The sequence below is a fragment of the Aquila chrysaetos genome, chromosome 9, assembly GCF_900496995.4.
Source record: "Aquila chrysaetos chrysaetos chromosome 9, bAquChr1.4, whole genome shotgun sequence".
NCBI classification, from domain to species: domain Eukaryota; kingdom Metazoa; phylum Chordata; class Aves; order Accipitriformes; family Accipitridae; genus Aquila; species Aquila chrysaetos.
Window position 1 is genome coordinate 2750070 of NC_044012.1, and position 15159 is coordinate 2765228.

Genomic DNA, 15159 nt, shown 5'->3' on the forward strand with positions numbered 1-15159 from the left:
GCAAAATCAGAGCCCGAGGGAATAAGCAGGTTGTGCTCTCCCTCGCCGCGGTTTTACCCCAGGGAAGATTTCTTGACTCCTGGTGTAATTGCTCCAGCGGGATTTGGCCAAGATAAAGGTGATGCCAAGAAGGGTGGGGATGTGGACACGCGTGTGCACGCGTGGGGAGCAGAGATAAGGAGAGGGCATAATCTGAGGCTAGGAGAAAATAACTGAAGTCATCCTGAAAGATGGATCGGCGAGAATATTCCTCTTTCAGAAACAGCAGATGGAGCGTGAGAAAGGGAACGGGTTCGTGGGAAAGAGGAGAAAGTTGGGATGGGATGGAAACATGGAGAGAAGAAAATGAGCAATGCGGTTGTTGGCCACTTTCACTTGTGTTCTTTAGCCTGGGTTTTGGGGTTTTTTTGGCTCACTCCCCTTGGAGCAAGGCTGGGTTGTTTCCAAACGGCTTTTAAAACTCAGGAATTTCCATTGCCTTGAGGACCGTGCAGAGCCCCATCCTTGGCCAGAGCCAGCCAGGCTGAAAGCAGAAAGCAAGAAGTCACTGGCCTCCAAAGCATCATTCCTGATGCTCCAGCAGAAGATCATATGTTTTGAGAAATGACAAGTACCAAAAAGTAATCTAATTTGTTGCAGTTATTCAGCGCTTTCTCAGCATTTGGCTCAGGAGGCTAAAAGTCATTCTGGGAAGAGAGCAGGGAGTCTGCAGGGCTGCTCCTGTTGTCCCCATAATGCCAAAATCCCCCAAATCAGTGTTCACCCTGGTTTGCACCTTGCAGAATCGGGGAGGTGAGCAGGACCCATGTGAAGCTGTCAGCGAGATGGCTGGGTGCAACCCCTGTGCCTCCGTGTTCCCTGCTGGAAAGCGGGATAATGCCTCAGCACTCCAGCGATTCAGCTGGGTATTGGGAAGACTAATTAGCTCCTATGCAAAGCGCTCCGGGAGTATCTGAGGCATCACAGACACCAGGAAGAACGACAGCTTTCTGTTCATTTCCTTGGCTTTGCCAAAGAGTTTTTGGGGATCTTCCTGGGGAGCAGGGAAGGAGGAGACCGAGCTCCAGCTCCTCTCCCCAGGGTACAGCGGCTGTGGCAGGGCTTGCGTGGGTGCTCATGGACCCAGAACTGCAGAGGGAACCACTCGCTTTTGCAGACGAGGTCTTCACCACGGCTGGGAAGAGGCAACCAGCTCCTGGCTTGCTCTTCCCACACGCAGCACACCGGGCTGAAACCTCGAGCAAGAAGGAGAATCACTTCATTGATGCCATTTGTCTCCGCACCAGGTGCCGTTTGCACATAAGAGAGCGATGGAGAGGGAAATGAGACCTGAAACATCTAGAAAATGGCCTTTCTGGCCCAGATGGAGGTGGTCTACAGCATTGCACTCAGCAGGAGAAGGTGAGACGTGCCAGAGGGTGGAAAGCGCCCGGCTTTGCCGCTTGCTGACCCGAGCTGAGGGGCTGCCTGGCACCCGCAGTCCTCTCCTGCTTACGGAGAGATGGAGAAGACCAACAACAATGCCCGGGGGTGTCCGGCTTTCAGACAAATAAGCAGCACCAGGAGTTCCCTCGGGGCACACCGGAAAAATAGGTGGATTTTGAAGGATGCAGGGTGAAGCCCCAAGGGATGAAGATGAGCTGCTCACAGCCCAGCCACGTACGTGGGGCTTCCCTTGGCCCAAGGTGGGATCGTGCACTTGGATATAAACCCGGTCCACCTTCACCATGGCATTGGAAGGAGACAGAAGTCACGATTTTGGGGGTTGGAATGGCTGCATTCCTTTCCTCCCTCTCCCTGTACCCAAGGATTTGGCATTTTGCAGGCTGCTGAGCCCTCTGGCTCCAGTCCAAGAACACCATTAAGTACAAGCTTTACGGACCGAAGGCTGCTCACAGGCTTTTCCCGAACCGAGACGGCCGGTTCCGTGTCCTGCAGGACAAAGCCCTTGGCAAGCAGACGGGGTAAAGCCCGCGGGGAGGCTTGCACAGACCTGCCCTGCCTTGCTCCACTTCAGTTTCTCGTATGGAGAAATTCAAGCAGTTATTTAGGATGTTGTAAAGCATTTTGAGGCCCGTGGACGCATGCATACTATTATCACAACATGACCTCGGAAAAAGTCAAATGCGTAGAAAAACCATTTAAAAAAAAGAGTTAAAATAATACAAATAGCCTACTGCCATGGGTCAATGCAAGCTATTTCCAGTTTAGCTAAAATAATCAGCGACACGGGCGCAGCTACACAGGCTTTCACAGAACACAAAAGCAGCAGGCTTCAAAGGGCAGGTTCCTCTGTAGCCTCTGTCCCATCCTTGAAGCACAGCCAGATCTGCCTGTTACGGTGACTCTGTTCGGCAACGGCAGTGATCCAAACCTCCCAGCTCACTTTCGCCACTCAGCAAAATTTGGGAACGAGGTCTGAGTTGTCCGAAGTGCCCGTCCACTTTTCCGAACCAAGCCGAAGTAATTAGGCCGTGCAAATTGCTAGTTTATCTTGCGAAAGATCTTTCTTGGTATGCTCACCCCTTCTCATCTCTGAACTCTGCAACATATTAATTAAAGCCATCCGATGGCGATAATTAGGCCGGTCTCTCGAATTACGACAGAAGGAGCAAGTTTTACAGATATCACTTTCCAGCTATTTGATATCAGAAAGGCCGAGGGAGGATTCATGCACAAATCACGTTTAGCATCTCAGAAACATCCATCCCAAAGAGAAGATGTGGGAGAGAAGAGAGCGGACTGGAGGATGCTAATTCAGCCTCAGTCCTGATGGTGTGATAATGGGGACACCCTTGTTGGCCACCCCAGCTGATGTCCAGCAATCAGGGGGCCTCGCTGGCAAAAATGTGCCCCCCCCAAACGTGCTACCTGCACGTACGGGTCCTCCCGAGCGTGCACGTGGGTGCATGTTTGTTGCCAAGACTTCCCAAGAGCCATCCTTCCTGCATTATCGCTCCTGGCAGCAGGACGAGGCGTCGCGCTGGGTGACTTGCATTCCCTGCCCTGTCCCCAGCTGCCGGTCGGAGAGCAGCAATCGTCCCCCAGATGCTCACCTAAATCCCACCCGGGCATGGTGTGGAGGGCTAGGTCTTGCCACGTGCGTTGGGAATCAGTGATGGTGCGTGCGTGCAACGCCGCGTGGATACGGCGTCAGCGGGAAATTACCTCTCCCCAGCCCTGCCAAGGCTCTCCAGGCCTCTGACCATCACCAAGCCATGCTAAAAACACAGTCAGATGCTTCTGCTGTGGCTGCTAATTTGCCAAAAATATGCTCTGGTAACTGCTTACACAGGGGAAGAAATAAAGTATGGATTTTTGAGTATGCAAATATAATCTGCAGGCATAAACACGTGATGGATGTTAGTCATATAGCTTAATGCGAGGCTGGATACGTACATACACGACGGGCACAGTGAGGTCTAGGCATCTGTGGAGGAGAGAAGGGGAAGAGGGAAAGGAGAAGGCGGCAGAGCAGAGAGGAGAGCAGAAGAAGAGGACTAAAGCAGAGCTGTCATGGGCTGCTTTCTACTGCCTGGGTGCTGGGTAGCATTAAGTCTGGTGCTGGGGCTCAACAAATAATAAATCATTACAGGTCTGCAGCTCATATCAGCATGGTTAGCTTGCACTTTTTAAAGCTAAATGGCAGGGACCCTCCCTCTAAGCAAACAAAAGAGTGGGGTGGTTGGGTTTGCATGTGGTACCACAGGAGATCACTTTGCAAGCAGGTAGAGATGGGTGCAGGGCTGGCCCCGGCAGGGCCAGCACCTCGCTGGGCATCTCTGCGGGAGCAAAAGCTGGGGGCAGGAGAGAGGAGATGGATTTATACAGCCTCACGCCACAGCCAGGGAGTCTGCCTCCTCCTCTGTGGATGCAAATAACAACGTAAAGTAACTCTGGCTGAAATACCACAGAACAGGGATTGCTCAACTGTTCTCCATAGGGAAAACCATCTGAAAGGCAGGTTTACATGTGGCGAGAACGCTCATCTGAGGAATATGAGCCCCATCCAAAACATGGGCAGTCCTTTCCATTCTCATCGTCACGATGCCTGCCCCAAAGATATTTTGCCATCAGGAGATCAGCAGAATGAAGCTACTTCCCCCACTGGCAAACATTAATGTGCATCACAGTATTGCAAAGATTGCTGATACTTGCACTTAAAGATGGGAAACTGAGGCAGAGAGCGAGATTGAGGATGAGCTCCTCCAACAAAACGAGGTGTGTGCATCCTTCTGCTGCAGGCACAAAATGGGTTTGCACAGCCAAAAGCAAACCTACGGCAGGGCAGGGAATGGGCCAAAGCCCCAAATCTGATGTCCTACCTCCGAAGATAACCCCAGCTGCAGGGATTAAGCCATTTTCCGCAGGGAATGGCCAGTGATGAATATGTGCCTTTATAATATTAAGGAGAAGCCACTCCAGAAAAATCACATATGGAAATTCAGCTCAGATAACTTCTGCAAGAGGAGCATCCCCCCAGACCCATGGCTAGGTTCGGGCTTGCCTCACAATGGCTTCCAAGGCATTTCGGCTATTTGCTTCGAGGGGGAAAAACTCAATTTGCTCTCCACTGTGCGCAGCAAAACGCAAGTCCGTCCTAAGCATCCCCTCCCACTTCTCTCTCATTGCTTCTGTATCTCCTGCTTCCCTGAGCCTGTTTGCATTTGTTAGTAATTGCCTTTTCCAGCCAGCATTCAGAGAAATGTTTCAAATCATTATAATGACAATCAAATCTCGGCATTGCTAATTCTGATGAAGCTCGTAATGCATCTCAGGCCAGTCACGATTTTCCTTAAAGCACCAGGTCCTGGAGTCAGGGGAAATACAGTTTTTCTAAAGGAAAGAACTAAAGAAAGAAATTTCTAGTCTTCCGGGGAGTGGGAAGTGTCAGGCTCACCAGAGCCAGGGAAAGTCAAGGGAGCATCATCCCCTGGTGAAACGGGGCCCATAGTTTTACCCAGGGCAGCTGAATCCCTGCAGATTAGGCCACCGACTGGGGCCAAAACCGGGATGAGGCTTTAGCACAAGGGGTGCGAAACACATTAACATATCGCTCAGCACCTTTATTACGGCTAATGTGCTCCTCTCACAAAGCAGAGTGAAATCGGGCTAATGCTTAGTCCGTTAATCCTCCGGCGCTCTAATCCTCATCGCAAACTCTGTGATCTCACCCCATTTCTCAGCAGAGCTCGTGGGAGTAAGGGCTAATTCTCCAGCGCTCACAAACAGCGCTGTGTGCCGGCACCGGGTTTTGGGGGGCTGCATCCCTGGCGAGGTGTGGGAGATGCTCAGCTCCATGGGATGAGGCTGATCTCCCCATGGATTGGGGATACGAGGCTGCACCGGGTGTGGGGACGGCACAGGGATGAGGTGAGAGCAGGCTTTATTTATTTCCTGCGAAATAAATGATCAATCCCTTATTCAGTTGAGGGAAACACCTTGCAGACCCAAAGTGATGCCCTGAGCAGGAAATCGTATCTTTATAGCGATCATCTTGGTGCGAATATCTGCAAACTTAGGGACCTTGCCCTGGCTGTTCACTCATTCATGAAAATTCATGATGCTTTGCTGTATGTTATGAGTAAGTGGAACCTCTTCAGGGAATAATTTTGGGAAAGGAATGGCTGTTCTAACGGAATGCTTATGCATCAGTTGCAATTTTTAAGGATTTTTGATTCAAAGGCCAGAATCTGTCTTTGAAAAGCCAATATCAAACCCCAGAATATAAACACTTGCCATTCAAGTGGGTTTTTTTCTCCAAGCTCCCCCTTTTTGTTCACAAATACTTGAATTGTAAGTTAAACACCTTATTGCAGGGGCAAACTAGCATCAAGACTCTTCTGTAACTATTGCAAACTCCGGCAAAAAAAAATCCTTTCTTGGTCAGGATTTCAGTCAATGCCAAAGCCAGACCCCAAATAGGCAAAACCTGCCAAATCTCACAAGACAGATGCTGCTAAACCACGGTGTTACCCTCTATATGACCATCACCAACTCCATCCTGCCCGGCTTCTCTACCTTCAAGTCATGCCTACATTAATACAGATAATTCATCTACATCAGTGTTACCTGGCTCCAAGCATTCAAAATTAATCAGGTTCATTTTAAAAATCAAGGCATTTTTAGCTCTCGTCTTCTGGTTTCCAAGCCTGTAAGAATGACTTTTCTGCAATAGTCTGGATGGAAACCTTGCTTCAAAAATCAAGCTGAAAAATCTTGCAAAATCACATGATTCCACAAGCTGGAGCTTCAAGGAAAAAAAATGTTCAGCTACAGGAGCAGATGTCACCCAACCACGAGGAGCCCCATGGGATATCGAATCACATGCAAATACCCTGAGATTTGCATTAAAAGCCACGAGAAACCCACCCCAGCATCCCCAGTGAAAGGAAAGTAAAACTGTGCTTCAGGACCTAAGTCACCCTCTGTTATGGGTCAGGGAGAGGCACGTAAGGGCGTGCAGATTGCCCCAAGGTTGGGGTCCTCCACCATCCCCTGGAGCATCATGCACTGAATAAAACACTGGAGAAGATGGAGTGAGGGTCTAAGCCTGTCTGGCAATTTCTCTCTCATGTACTTTTCCCTGGGGTCAAAATCCTTCTTCCTCTGTCCTCAGCTGTACCTGGAACTAAGCAGCATGTTCCAGCGAGATAAGTAATTACCATGAGTTCATAACATTTATATTTAATGATGCCGGTCAGAATCTTCATTTAGTATTTCGATTCATTTTTCTGTGTTCGGCGGGTCCTGATATTTCAGTTATTGCTCTCCTATATCCACTGTTGCACTGCAAGCATCTTCTGTACCAAATCTACATGGTGAGATGCTTCATAAACAAAGTTTATAGCTTTTTTTTTAATTATCGGGTTCTTAGGGGGTTGTTAGGACCAGCTACGGCCGGGTCTGGATTCTGCAGGAACCAGGAGGATCGGGCATCAGGGTGCGTTTGTATTTGCTTGTTTCCGCCCACTATTTAAAGTGCATCAACAATTCCTTCCCGGCAGCAAAATAAGACGAGAGCTGATACTTTTAAGGTAATTCTGACATCCGCGCTATGAATAGATCGCACGGAAATTTGCCCTCGCTCGTTGGTTCCCTGCAGCTGTAGAGGAACCCGTGAAAAGCCCCGGTATGCGGAGAGGCCCTCGGCAGCCCTCGGTGACTGCCCTTAGCAGCACGGGCCGGTGCTGGTTCATCCAAAACCACTTCTCGGCTCAGGCGAGGGGGCTGCGGCCCCTTCCCGGAGAGGCAGGTCCCCCTGCGGCATCCCCGGTCCATCCCCCCCCCCAGAGCAGCCCTTTAACGCTGGCAAGGGGCCCGCTTTTGCGAAATATTTGGTGCTTTTCGTCTCCTCAACCGTTTCAAAGCCATGCGGTTGGTCGCTCCCGGCGCACCTGCTAAGAGAGCGGCTGGAGGTGTCACCGGTGCCACTGCAGAGGTGGGGAAAGTGGGGCACGGAGCCGCCGCGGCTCCTGCCCGGGCAGGACAGGCTGCGGGAGAGCCCACGCCGGCAGCTCCCACCACACCGCTTCCCTCTCCCTGTCGCTTGCAAAGCACGAAAATTTCCCAGCCCGGGCCAAGAAAACCCACTTGCCTACTCACACGGTGCTAACAATGAAAACACTAATTATATTTCACTCACCTATCAAGGGGATGATTCATTTAGGTGAGTGGGCACGGAGGATTACACAAGACGAACGCCGCGACGCGATCGCCCGTCCGTTTTGGGGTAGCCCTCCCGAGAAACGAGGTTGCGTGGAGCACGTGGGTACCCGGGATGGGGCGAGGGGGTGGCAGCAGGAGGGACCCGGCACGGCCCCGATGCACCGCGGGCACCTCCAGTCCAGGGAATCGCTGCGAGCCATTCCCTGAGGGCTGGCCGGGCAGCGGGGACCCGAGAGAGGGGCTGGTCACCTCCCCAAGCTCCTGTCCAGTCCCAGATCCCAAATGCTCAGCTGGGGAGAGGTGGAGGGAGGAGAAAAGCAGCTTTGGCAGGGACAGAAAGAGCAAAAAAAAAAGATTTGGGGCTTCCTTCATCCACCCCATCTTATCCACCCCCACAACCACGGTTTCAGCAGCAAAACCCAAACCCAATGCACAGCCCTAGGATTTCCATGGCAAGCCTGCAGTTACAACTCAAACTGTCCCCAGGGTAAAATCATTGAGTATTCCCAAAGCGTCCCTGGAGTTACAGAAAAGCAGGAACCAGCTGAGATGTCTCCTGATCTCCAGACCTGCTCGGGAGAGGGTTTCCAATGGGAGAAGGTCTCCAACCCTCTGCTCCCGAGAGGTTCCACCAGCTCCAGCAAGAGCGATGGCAGCGGCTCCGCCTCACGCCGGTGCTGATCCAGGTGGATTCAGCCCCTTTCATCCGAAGCAAGGGAGCAATCCCGCTCCCGCTCGGGAGCCGGGCTGAATCAGGCCCAGCAAACGAGTGGTGCAACTCCAGCATCCGACCGAAGCGATCCTCAGCAGCCTGGTTTATGTAATATCTGGGTGCTTCTGGATGGGGGCAGGAGGTAGCAGGGATTTGGGGCAGAAAAATAAGGACGTGTCAGCAGTACCGTGGTTTGGGGGTCCGAGTGAGCGCGTGTGTGCAGGGGAAAGACAGGATGGTGCACAGGCGTGCCGCAGGTGCAGGACCGCGGGCTGAGTGTGCAGCAGCGCCGGGGAGATTTGGCAAAGCGTGGGCTTCTAGGGGAACAGCGAGGCCGTATTTGCTTATTTGGGCTCCGTGTAATCGGTTTGCGTTGACGGACGCGTATCCCGCACGGCTCGGGGAAACACGGTTCGCATTCATCCGGCGCGTGGATGGGTCAGGGAGCGCTGGCGCGGGGCCGGGGGCAGACCACGTGCGTGTGGGTATGCGAGCGGAGGGGCGAAGCGGCGTCTCGGCGTGGGGAGGAGAGGCGTGTGTGCATGGCGATGAGTGTGTCCGCGTGGGAGGTGTGAGATCTGCAAGCTGCATGTGGGGGAAGCGTGCATGCGTGCGCGCGTGGCAGGCGTGAGCACCCGGCGTTGGGGGGGGACACACACACGGTACCCGGGGCGGTGAGCAGAGCCAGGACGGCGGGGGGGGGGGGGGGGGGGCGGGGGGGGGGTGGCGGTGGCAACGTGGCTCAGGCCACCGCATGCCATAACCCATGTCCAAGTCCGACGCATCAACACGTGCGCATCGGTCATGCAAAATATCGCGCCCCGAGATGGCGCTGGCGACGGTTGGCGGAGTGTCGAGATTTGCCCTTACCCGCTGTTGTGCAAGGAAATGGTAAAATTGGAGTGAAACCCATGAATTCTGGGGCACCTCGCTTCCTGAGCCTCGCTGTGCATTTAGGGACCCATCCCCTAGCCCTGGTTGATGTGCTAAAAAAAAATAATGCAGGGGATGAATATTTATCTGTGGGTGGCAAGTGACAGATGCTGGGGCGAGGCTTCTAGGATACTTCAGTTTGATGAAGGTAATAACTTGAATAGATTAATGAGAAACATCCTTCCCAACAGTTGCCTCCCCTGTGCCATAGCTACGCAGCCACCCTTCCAGCAGAGCTCCTGCACGCACCAGCTTCTTGTATCTAAACGCACAAAGTTCATTAAGGTTCGGTGTCCAAAAGGCTGGAGATGCCCAACTTTGGCGTTTTCCACCCAGGATGGAGACAGGCAACTGGGAAAGGGCCGTGGCCTCTGGGTACTTGCAACCGAGTTGGTGAAAGTGCAATTTCAGCTGGGTTCAGTCGCTCTGCGGTGACTGCCCAACCGAAATGGGGGGAAAGCCGACGTGGAGGAGCCCGGTCGGGATGTGCGTGGCCCGTCCCAGCTCCCAGCAGCAGGATGGATTTGGCCACAGGTACCATCGCTCTGCCTTTCCCCAGCACGGCCGTCCCCTCCTCCTAGGAGGATTCGCAGAGTCCCCGGGGGGGAGAATCGTGCTACCGACCCTGTCCTTCTCTCCTCCTGATCCTCTCACCTCCTCCTAAAATGACAAACACGCAATATAGCTTTTCGGTCCCCAAACACTGAGAAGCCGGGCGGGCCTGACAAGATGGAAGAAAAAGCTCTTTGCTTCTGGTAGGTTCTCAGAAAGGGTGAAACTGCTGGTAAGCCACCCCGATTTGGAGATGCTCCCCAGGTTTCCCAAAGATCCGCCGCGCTGCGGTTGACGGGGAAGCGTGCCGGGGTGGGGGCACGTGCGTGCCCGGGGACGGGGCCAGCCCTGCAACACCCAGCCCTCGGAGACCTGTAGTTTGTCGAGACTTCTGTCTGCCTTCCCGCAAACCTCCCTGGCAGGGGCTGGGTGCCAGGAGGGGAGCGGGGAGACAGCACTCGCGTTGGGAGCACGCAGAACCACCACCCCCCATCCCCTCCTGACCGCTTTGAACGTGGGAGACCGCAATTATTCTCTGACCGAGCTTTATTCTCAACTGAAGGACTGCCGGGATTTATCGATGGCTTGCAAACACGCACCCGGCAGATTCCAGCTCAGACCCCAGCATTATTCCAGGCAGCTGAAACAAAAGGTTGCAGCTATATTTTCCTCTGGAAGAAAGCCACCAGCACAAAATTATCATTAAAAATCAAGAGATCGTTCCACCTCTCCCTTCGAAAGCATAAAAGAGCAGCTGCAGGTAGCGTTTAATCTTGCCTCCCTTTACGATCACAAAGCAGCAAACTGGGTTTTCTAGAGAAATGTCTTGCAGCACCTTTCAGGAAGGCTGCGATGGAGCTCACCAACGCTGCAATTTCCTTAACGTAGCAGTCCTGGAAAACGATAATGTCTTGGGGAAAAAAATAAAAAAAATGAAAAGAGCCTGCTTCAGATGGGCACATTTGCCAGCAAAACAACGGGGCAGTGCGGCCGAATGCCCCCGGCTGCCGGCAGGTAGGCCTGCCTCGTATTATGGTGGCAATTTAGATGGAAGTAGCCACAAAACATGAGAGAGGATGATACAGCCACTTACAGCAGAGCACCAGCTGTTTCTCCTAGTTCGGCCTTAAAGCTTGTTAGTCCAGCAATTTTTTTTGATCGCTCCAATTGGGTTTTCTTGTTTTTTATTTAATCCTAGTTTCCCCTCCACATCTCGTTAAGCCGTGTTGACGGCAGAGGATAGCTTTGGTGATCCCTCTGAGCCCCTACGCTGAGCATTAAGCCGTAAACTAGGAATGTAAGACTCTTGTCTGAATTAAAGTCTTTTGCCTGGTATTATTAAGCGTGGGGCTGCGTTTGGGGGAGGCTGTAGGGCACGCAAAGACCCCAGCCCCTCGCTGGAAGCATTTGCAGCACCAGAGCAGTACCCATCTGCCCTGGAACACCACCCCCCCACACACGCTCACCTCCCCTCTGCCCTGGGTTGCTTCGATGCAAATCCTACAGGTTCCAGTGGTGCAGTCAGAACTGCGAATCCCATGTGCAACTTGGGTCGTCTCCCGACGCCTCGGCCCACCCCATCCTCCGACCCCCCTGGGCGAGAGCTGGGCATCCCCCCAGCTCATCAGCGCAGCTAGCTCCCCTCCCCAAAAAAGCCTGGTCGAGGAGGCGGGGGGGAAGACCCAGCACCCAGAGACCCGCTGAACATATGGGGCTACCTGTGGCAAAGAGCTGGGCTGATGCCATGCTGGGCTGGTTCCTTATCTCCTGCGGGGTACGAGCATCCCTCGCTCCAAGCTAGCAGGTTGCAAACTCCCAGATTCCAGCCCAAAGCCAGGGTCCCCGTTCAGAGGCTTGTACCCCCGCGCCACCGCCCGCCCCAGCCGGGAAGGTATCGATGCAGCACTTACCTCCATCCGAGTAGGTCTCTGTCCCGTAGCCATCCTGTAATCCATTGCTCCAGGTGCCTTCGTACTTGGCCCCATTTCCAGTGCATTCTCGGACCCCGTACCGTCCCTTAAATCCATGGGTCCACTCTCCTTTGTACACCCACTTCCCCTTGCTCTCCATGCCAATGCCATGGCGCTTGCCCTGCGCCCAGGTGCCCTGGTAAGTGTTGCCGCTGGGCCAAGTGTAGACCCCCAGCACCTCAAAGCCGTGACTCCAGGAGCCCGAATATTCACCTTGACCCTTCGGGCCGGTACAGATTCCGTGGCCATGAGCCTTTCCGTCCTCCCAGCCTCCACAGTACGACCCTCCATCGTCAAAATTAAACCTTCCCCCACTGGACATGCATGTAATTCGGTTTGCAAATCCCCCAAAAGGTGAAAAAAAAAAAAAAAAAAAAAAAAAGAAATGCAGAAAATAAAATGCGAACGATGACTTGGGGAAAAAAAAAAAATCAAATCAAATCAAACTCAATTGAAATCATGCACCAGATCCAGGGAGCTGCTTAAGCCAGTTTCTTGTGATTATTCATTCTCTGGGAGTATGTTCAGGATCAGTTCTCTCTTCCCCTGCTGTGGAAACAGTATCATTAAAAAAAAAAAAAAAAAAAAAAAAAATAGCAGCAAGAACAGCAGCAGCTATTGGGTTTTGGTGCAAACGACTCCACCTAAAAACCATCCAAGGCAGGGAACGGGGGTGGGGGGGTGGGGGGGGGGGGGGGGAGAGAGAGGGGAAAAAAAAAAAAAAAAAAAGGCAAAAAGAGGCCAAATGCCAAGAGAAGGAAAAGGAAACCCAAACCCCCGATCTGCTCTCCGCAGCCCTGCGCACCCCGAAGAAAAAAAAAAAAAAAACAAAAAAAAAAACCCCAAAAAAAACCAAAACCGGAGGACGCCTCAAAGCCCCCGCTCTGACCTCCACCTCCGGCTGCCCGGCCGCCCAGCCTGGCTCCGGCGCAGGGCCGGGGGGAGCGGCGGGAGCGGCGGCATGGCGGGGCCGGGCGCGGCGGCGGCGGCGGCGGACGGACGGACGGACGGACGGACGGACGGCTGAGCAGCAGGAGGAGCAGGAGCAGCAGCAATGCGGTGCTTCTGCCGCCCTCCCGCTCGGCTCTCACCGCTCCTCGCAACGCGCACGCACCCCCGCGCCCTAAAAACCCGCCATCGCCTCCGTTATCATCATCATCATCATCATCAGCCTAACCCCCCCCCCTCCCTCCTTCCCTCCCTCCGCCGCCTCTCCGCCCCCCCAGCAAACCTCACTCCCGGGGGTACCCGCTCGCCTCGCCCAGCGGATCCCACATCTCGGCCGGAGGATGCTCGGAGCGAGGTTGGATGCCGGGGTGAGGGGCTGGAGGGGGGGGGGGGGGGGCGGACGGGGAGGGAGGGGGGCAGAGGGCCTCCGCTCGCCCCGCTCTCCCCACGGCCTCCCCCCTCCTTCCCGGCTCCCTACGGGGATAAATCCTGCTTATTAATGAGCAAGGATCCTGAGCTTTCTGCTCTGCCTCATCTCCCGGCTCCTGGCTCAGGGAGGATTTAAAGAGACAGGAACTGCGTCGCCTTCGCCTCCCCCCCACCCCCAGCAGGGCCGCAGACCCCCCACTCCCTCGCCGCAGCTCCGGGATGCTCCCCGATTTTGATTTATCCCTTCATCTCTCCCCTTCCCCGCTCCCGCCGCTCTCCCGTTGCTTCTTCGATGCGACGAGGGGCAGCCGTCCCCTGCCAGACCCGGGGGGGGGGGGGGTCCCCATTTGCAGGTGGGTGGGTTGTGGGGGACACACGACGGGAATGGGCCAAACGCCTCGTTCAGCGCTGCCAACGCCAAGTCTCCGGGCAGACTTTGGTCCGCGCCGGGTCCAGCACACTGCAACTGCAACACAAATTATTTATTCATGAAAAGGCCGTGCTGTCGTTCAGGGTTTATGGCAGAGGTCCGGGCCGTATCCCCTCCCGGCTGGGCTGCTGCGCACCCCAGTCCCCTCCCTTCAACACAGACCATCTCATCGGGGTCCTTCCTACCCATTGGGAAGGGGCAAAAGACCAGGAGGACCTCACCAGTCCTGTCTGCAGATAATATATTTATTTTTTTCCTGGGATTGCTGAAGATGTGAAATCTTCCCCAGGCACTGGCGACAGCTCGCTTCGTGCCTTTGGAGCACGCCGGGTCCTGGTCCTGCGACCCACCCCCTTGTTTCTAAGCGTGCCAAATATTTGCGGCATCGGGGTGTCTGTGTGGGTCTGTGTGCATGCATATATGTATATTTGTATTCATACACGAGTGTATTAATACACAAGTATTAAAGGGGGAGCTCTGTTTAAGAAAAATTAAAAAGATGCTCACAAGTGCCTATAAAGCAAGATCTGGGGAATGTATGAAAACACAATTCTTCCAGAAAATCTCCGGTAGGACTGCCAGGCGCACCGGCTCGTATTTGCATCCTGCCATCGCCGCCAGCATTACTGGAGTGATAGTTTTGAGCCAAGACTATCGGCTCAGATTCGAGACCCGGCTCGGCCAGGATTCCGAGGAAAAAAAATGAGCTGTATAAACCCTGGCGATGGAAACCCACGGGATTTAGGCACGTGGGTCCCCACTGGAAGGCACGGTTATGCTCAGTACCTGCCTCGGTTGCCCACCTAGTAGGAAGTTTCAGACTGCATCTTCCCACTCGGGTTTTTTTTCTATAGCAATGCATTTTCTTGTCCATCCATTGAAACACATCACCACCCTCATCTGGAAGAAAACCTTCCTCTCTCTCAGAGCTGGAGGGAAGAGATGCAACCAGAGTGGATGGAAATTTTCCCACTAAAGCATTTTTTTCAGTTGAAATATCTTTTCAAACTACACCGAGTCCTTTCATGAATGCAAGAACTGTACTCATTACACCTTGGGGGGGGTTTGGTTTTTTTCCTAAAAATCCCATGCTTCAGGGACTTCAATTTTTGGCAAGTGTTATCTCCCTTTTTTTTTCATGGAGAGAGACTTTGGGTGGAAACCCCCAAACTTTCCAAGAAAAACACTACAACTGAAGTTGCTTAAACGCATATAAAAATTTTGGCAGTGAAGAAAAGAAATTCCAGCCCCCTTCTGTTGTTTTCTCAGTAGTTTTACATGTTAATTGGCATCTTAATTAATGACCAGCTATTCCTTCTGTGGAGTTCAATGGGGTGTAGAGACCAGAGGCTAATGCCTGTGCATGCGCCAAGGTGCGATACACGTCCGACCAATGTGGGATGCTGCTCCTAATAAAATAGGTGTTTAAAGTAACAGCATGTTTAATGGTACCTGATGAAAAAGAAATCACTAATAACAATCTGCTGAGGAAGCAGAGAGAAGAATGAGATTTACTG

At 53.2% G+C, this 15159-nt stretch overlaps 1 protein-coding gene across 2 annotated transcripts in view; it reads right to left on the reverse strand.

Moving 5' to 3' along the window:
• JPH3 (junctophilin 3) overlaps window positions 1-13368 on the reverse strand; it is a 59254-nt gene extending 45886 nt beyond the window's left edge. The window contains exons 1-3 of one of the 2 annotated variants that reach the window (XM_041125634.1): window positions 11776-12439; window positions 10592-10775; window positions 10394-10505 (exon numbers count right to left, since the gene is read on the reverse strand). In XM_041125634.1, coding sequence (XP_040981568.1) covers window positions 10633-10775; window positions 11776-12157 — 525 coding nt within the window. In that variant the 5' untranslated portion in view covers window positions 12158-12439 and the 3' untranslated portion in view covers window positions 10394-10505; window positions 10592-10632. Of the gene's footprint in view, window positions 1-10393; window positions 10506-10591; window positions 10776-11775; window positions 12440-13066 lie in introns of those variants that run through there. The other variant, XM_030023895.2, reaches the window with a different exon arrangement.
• Between the last annotated feature and the right edge of the window lie 1791 nt (window positions 13369-15159).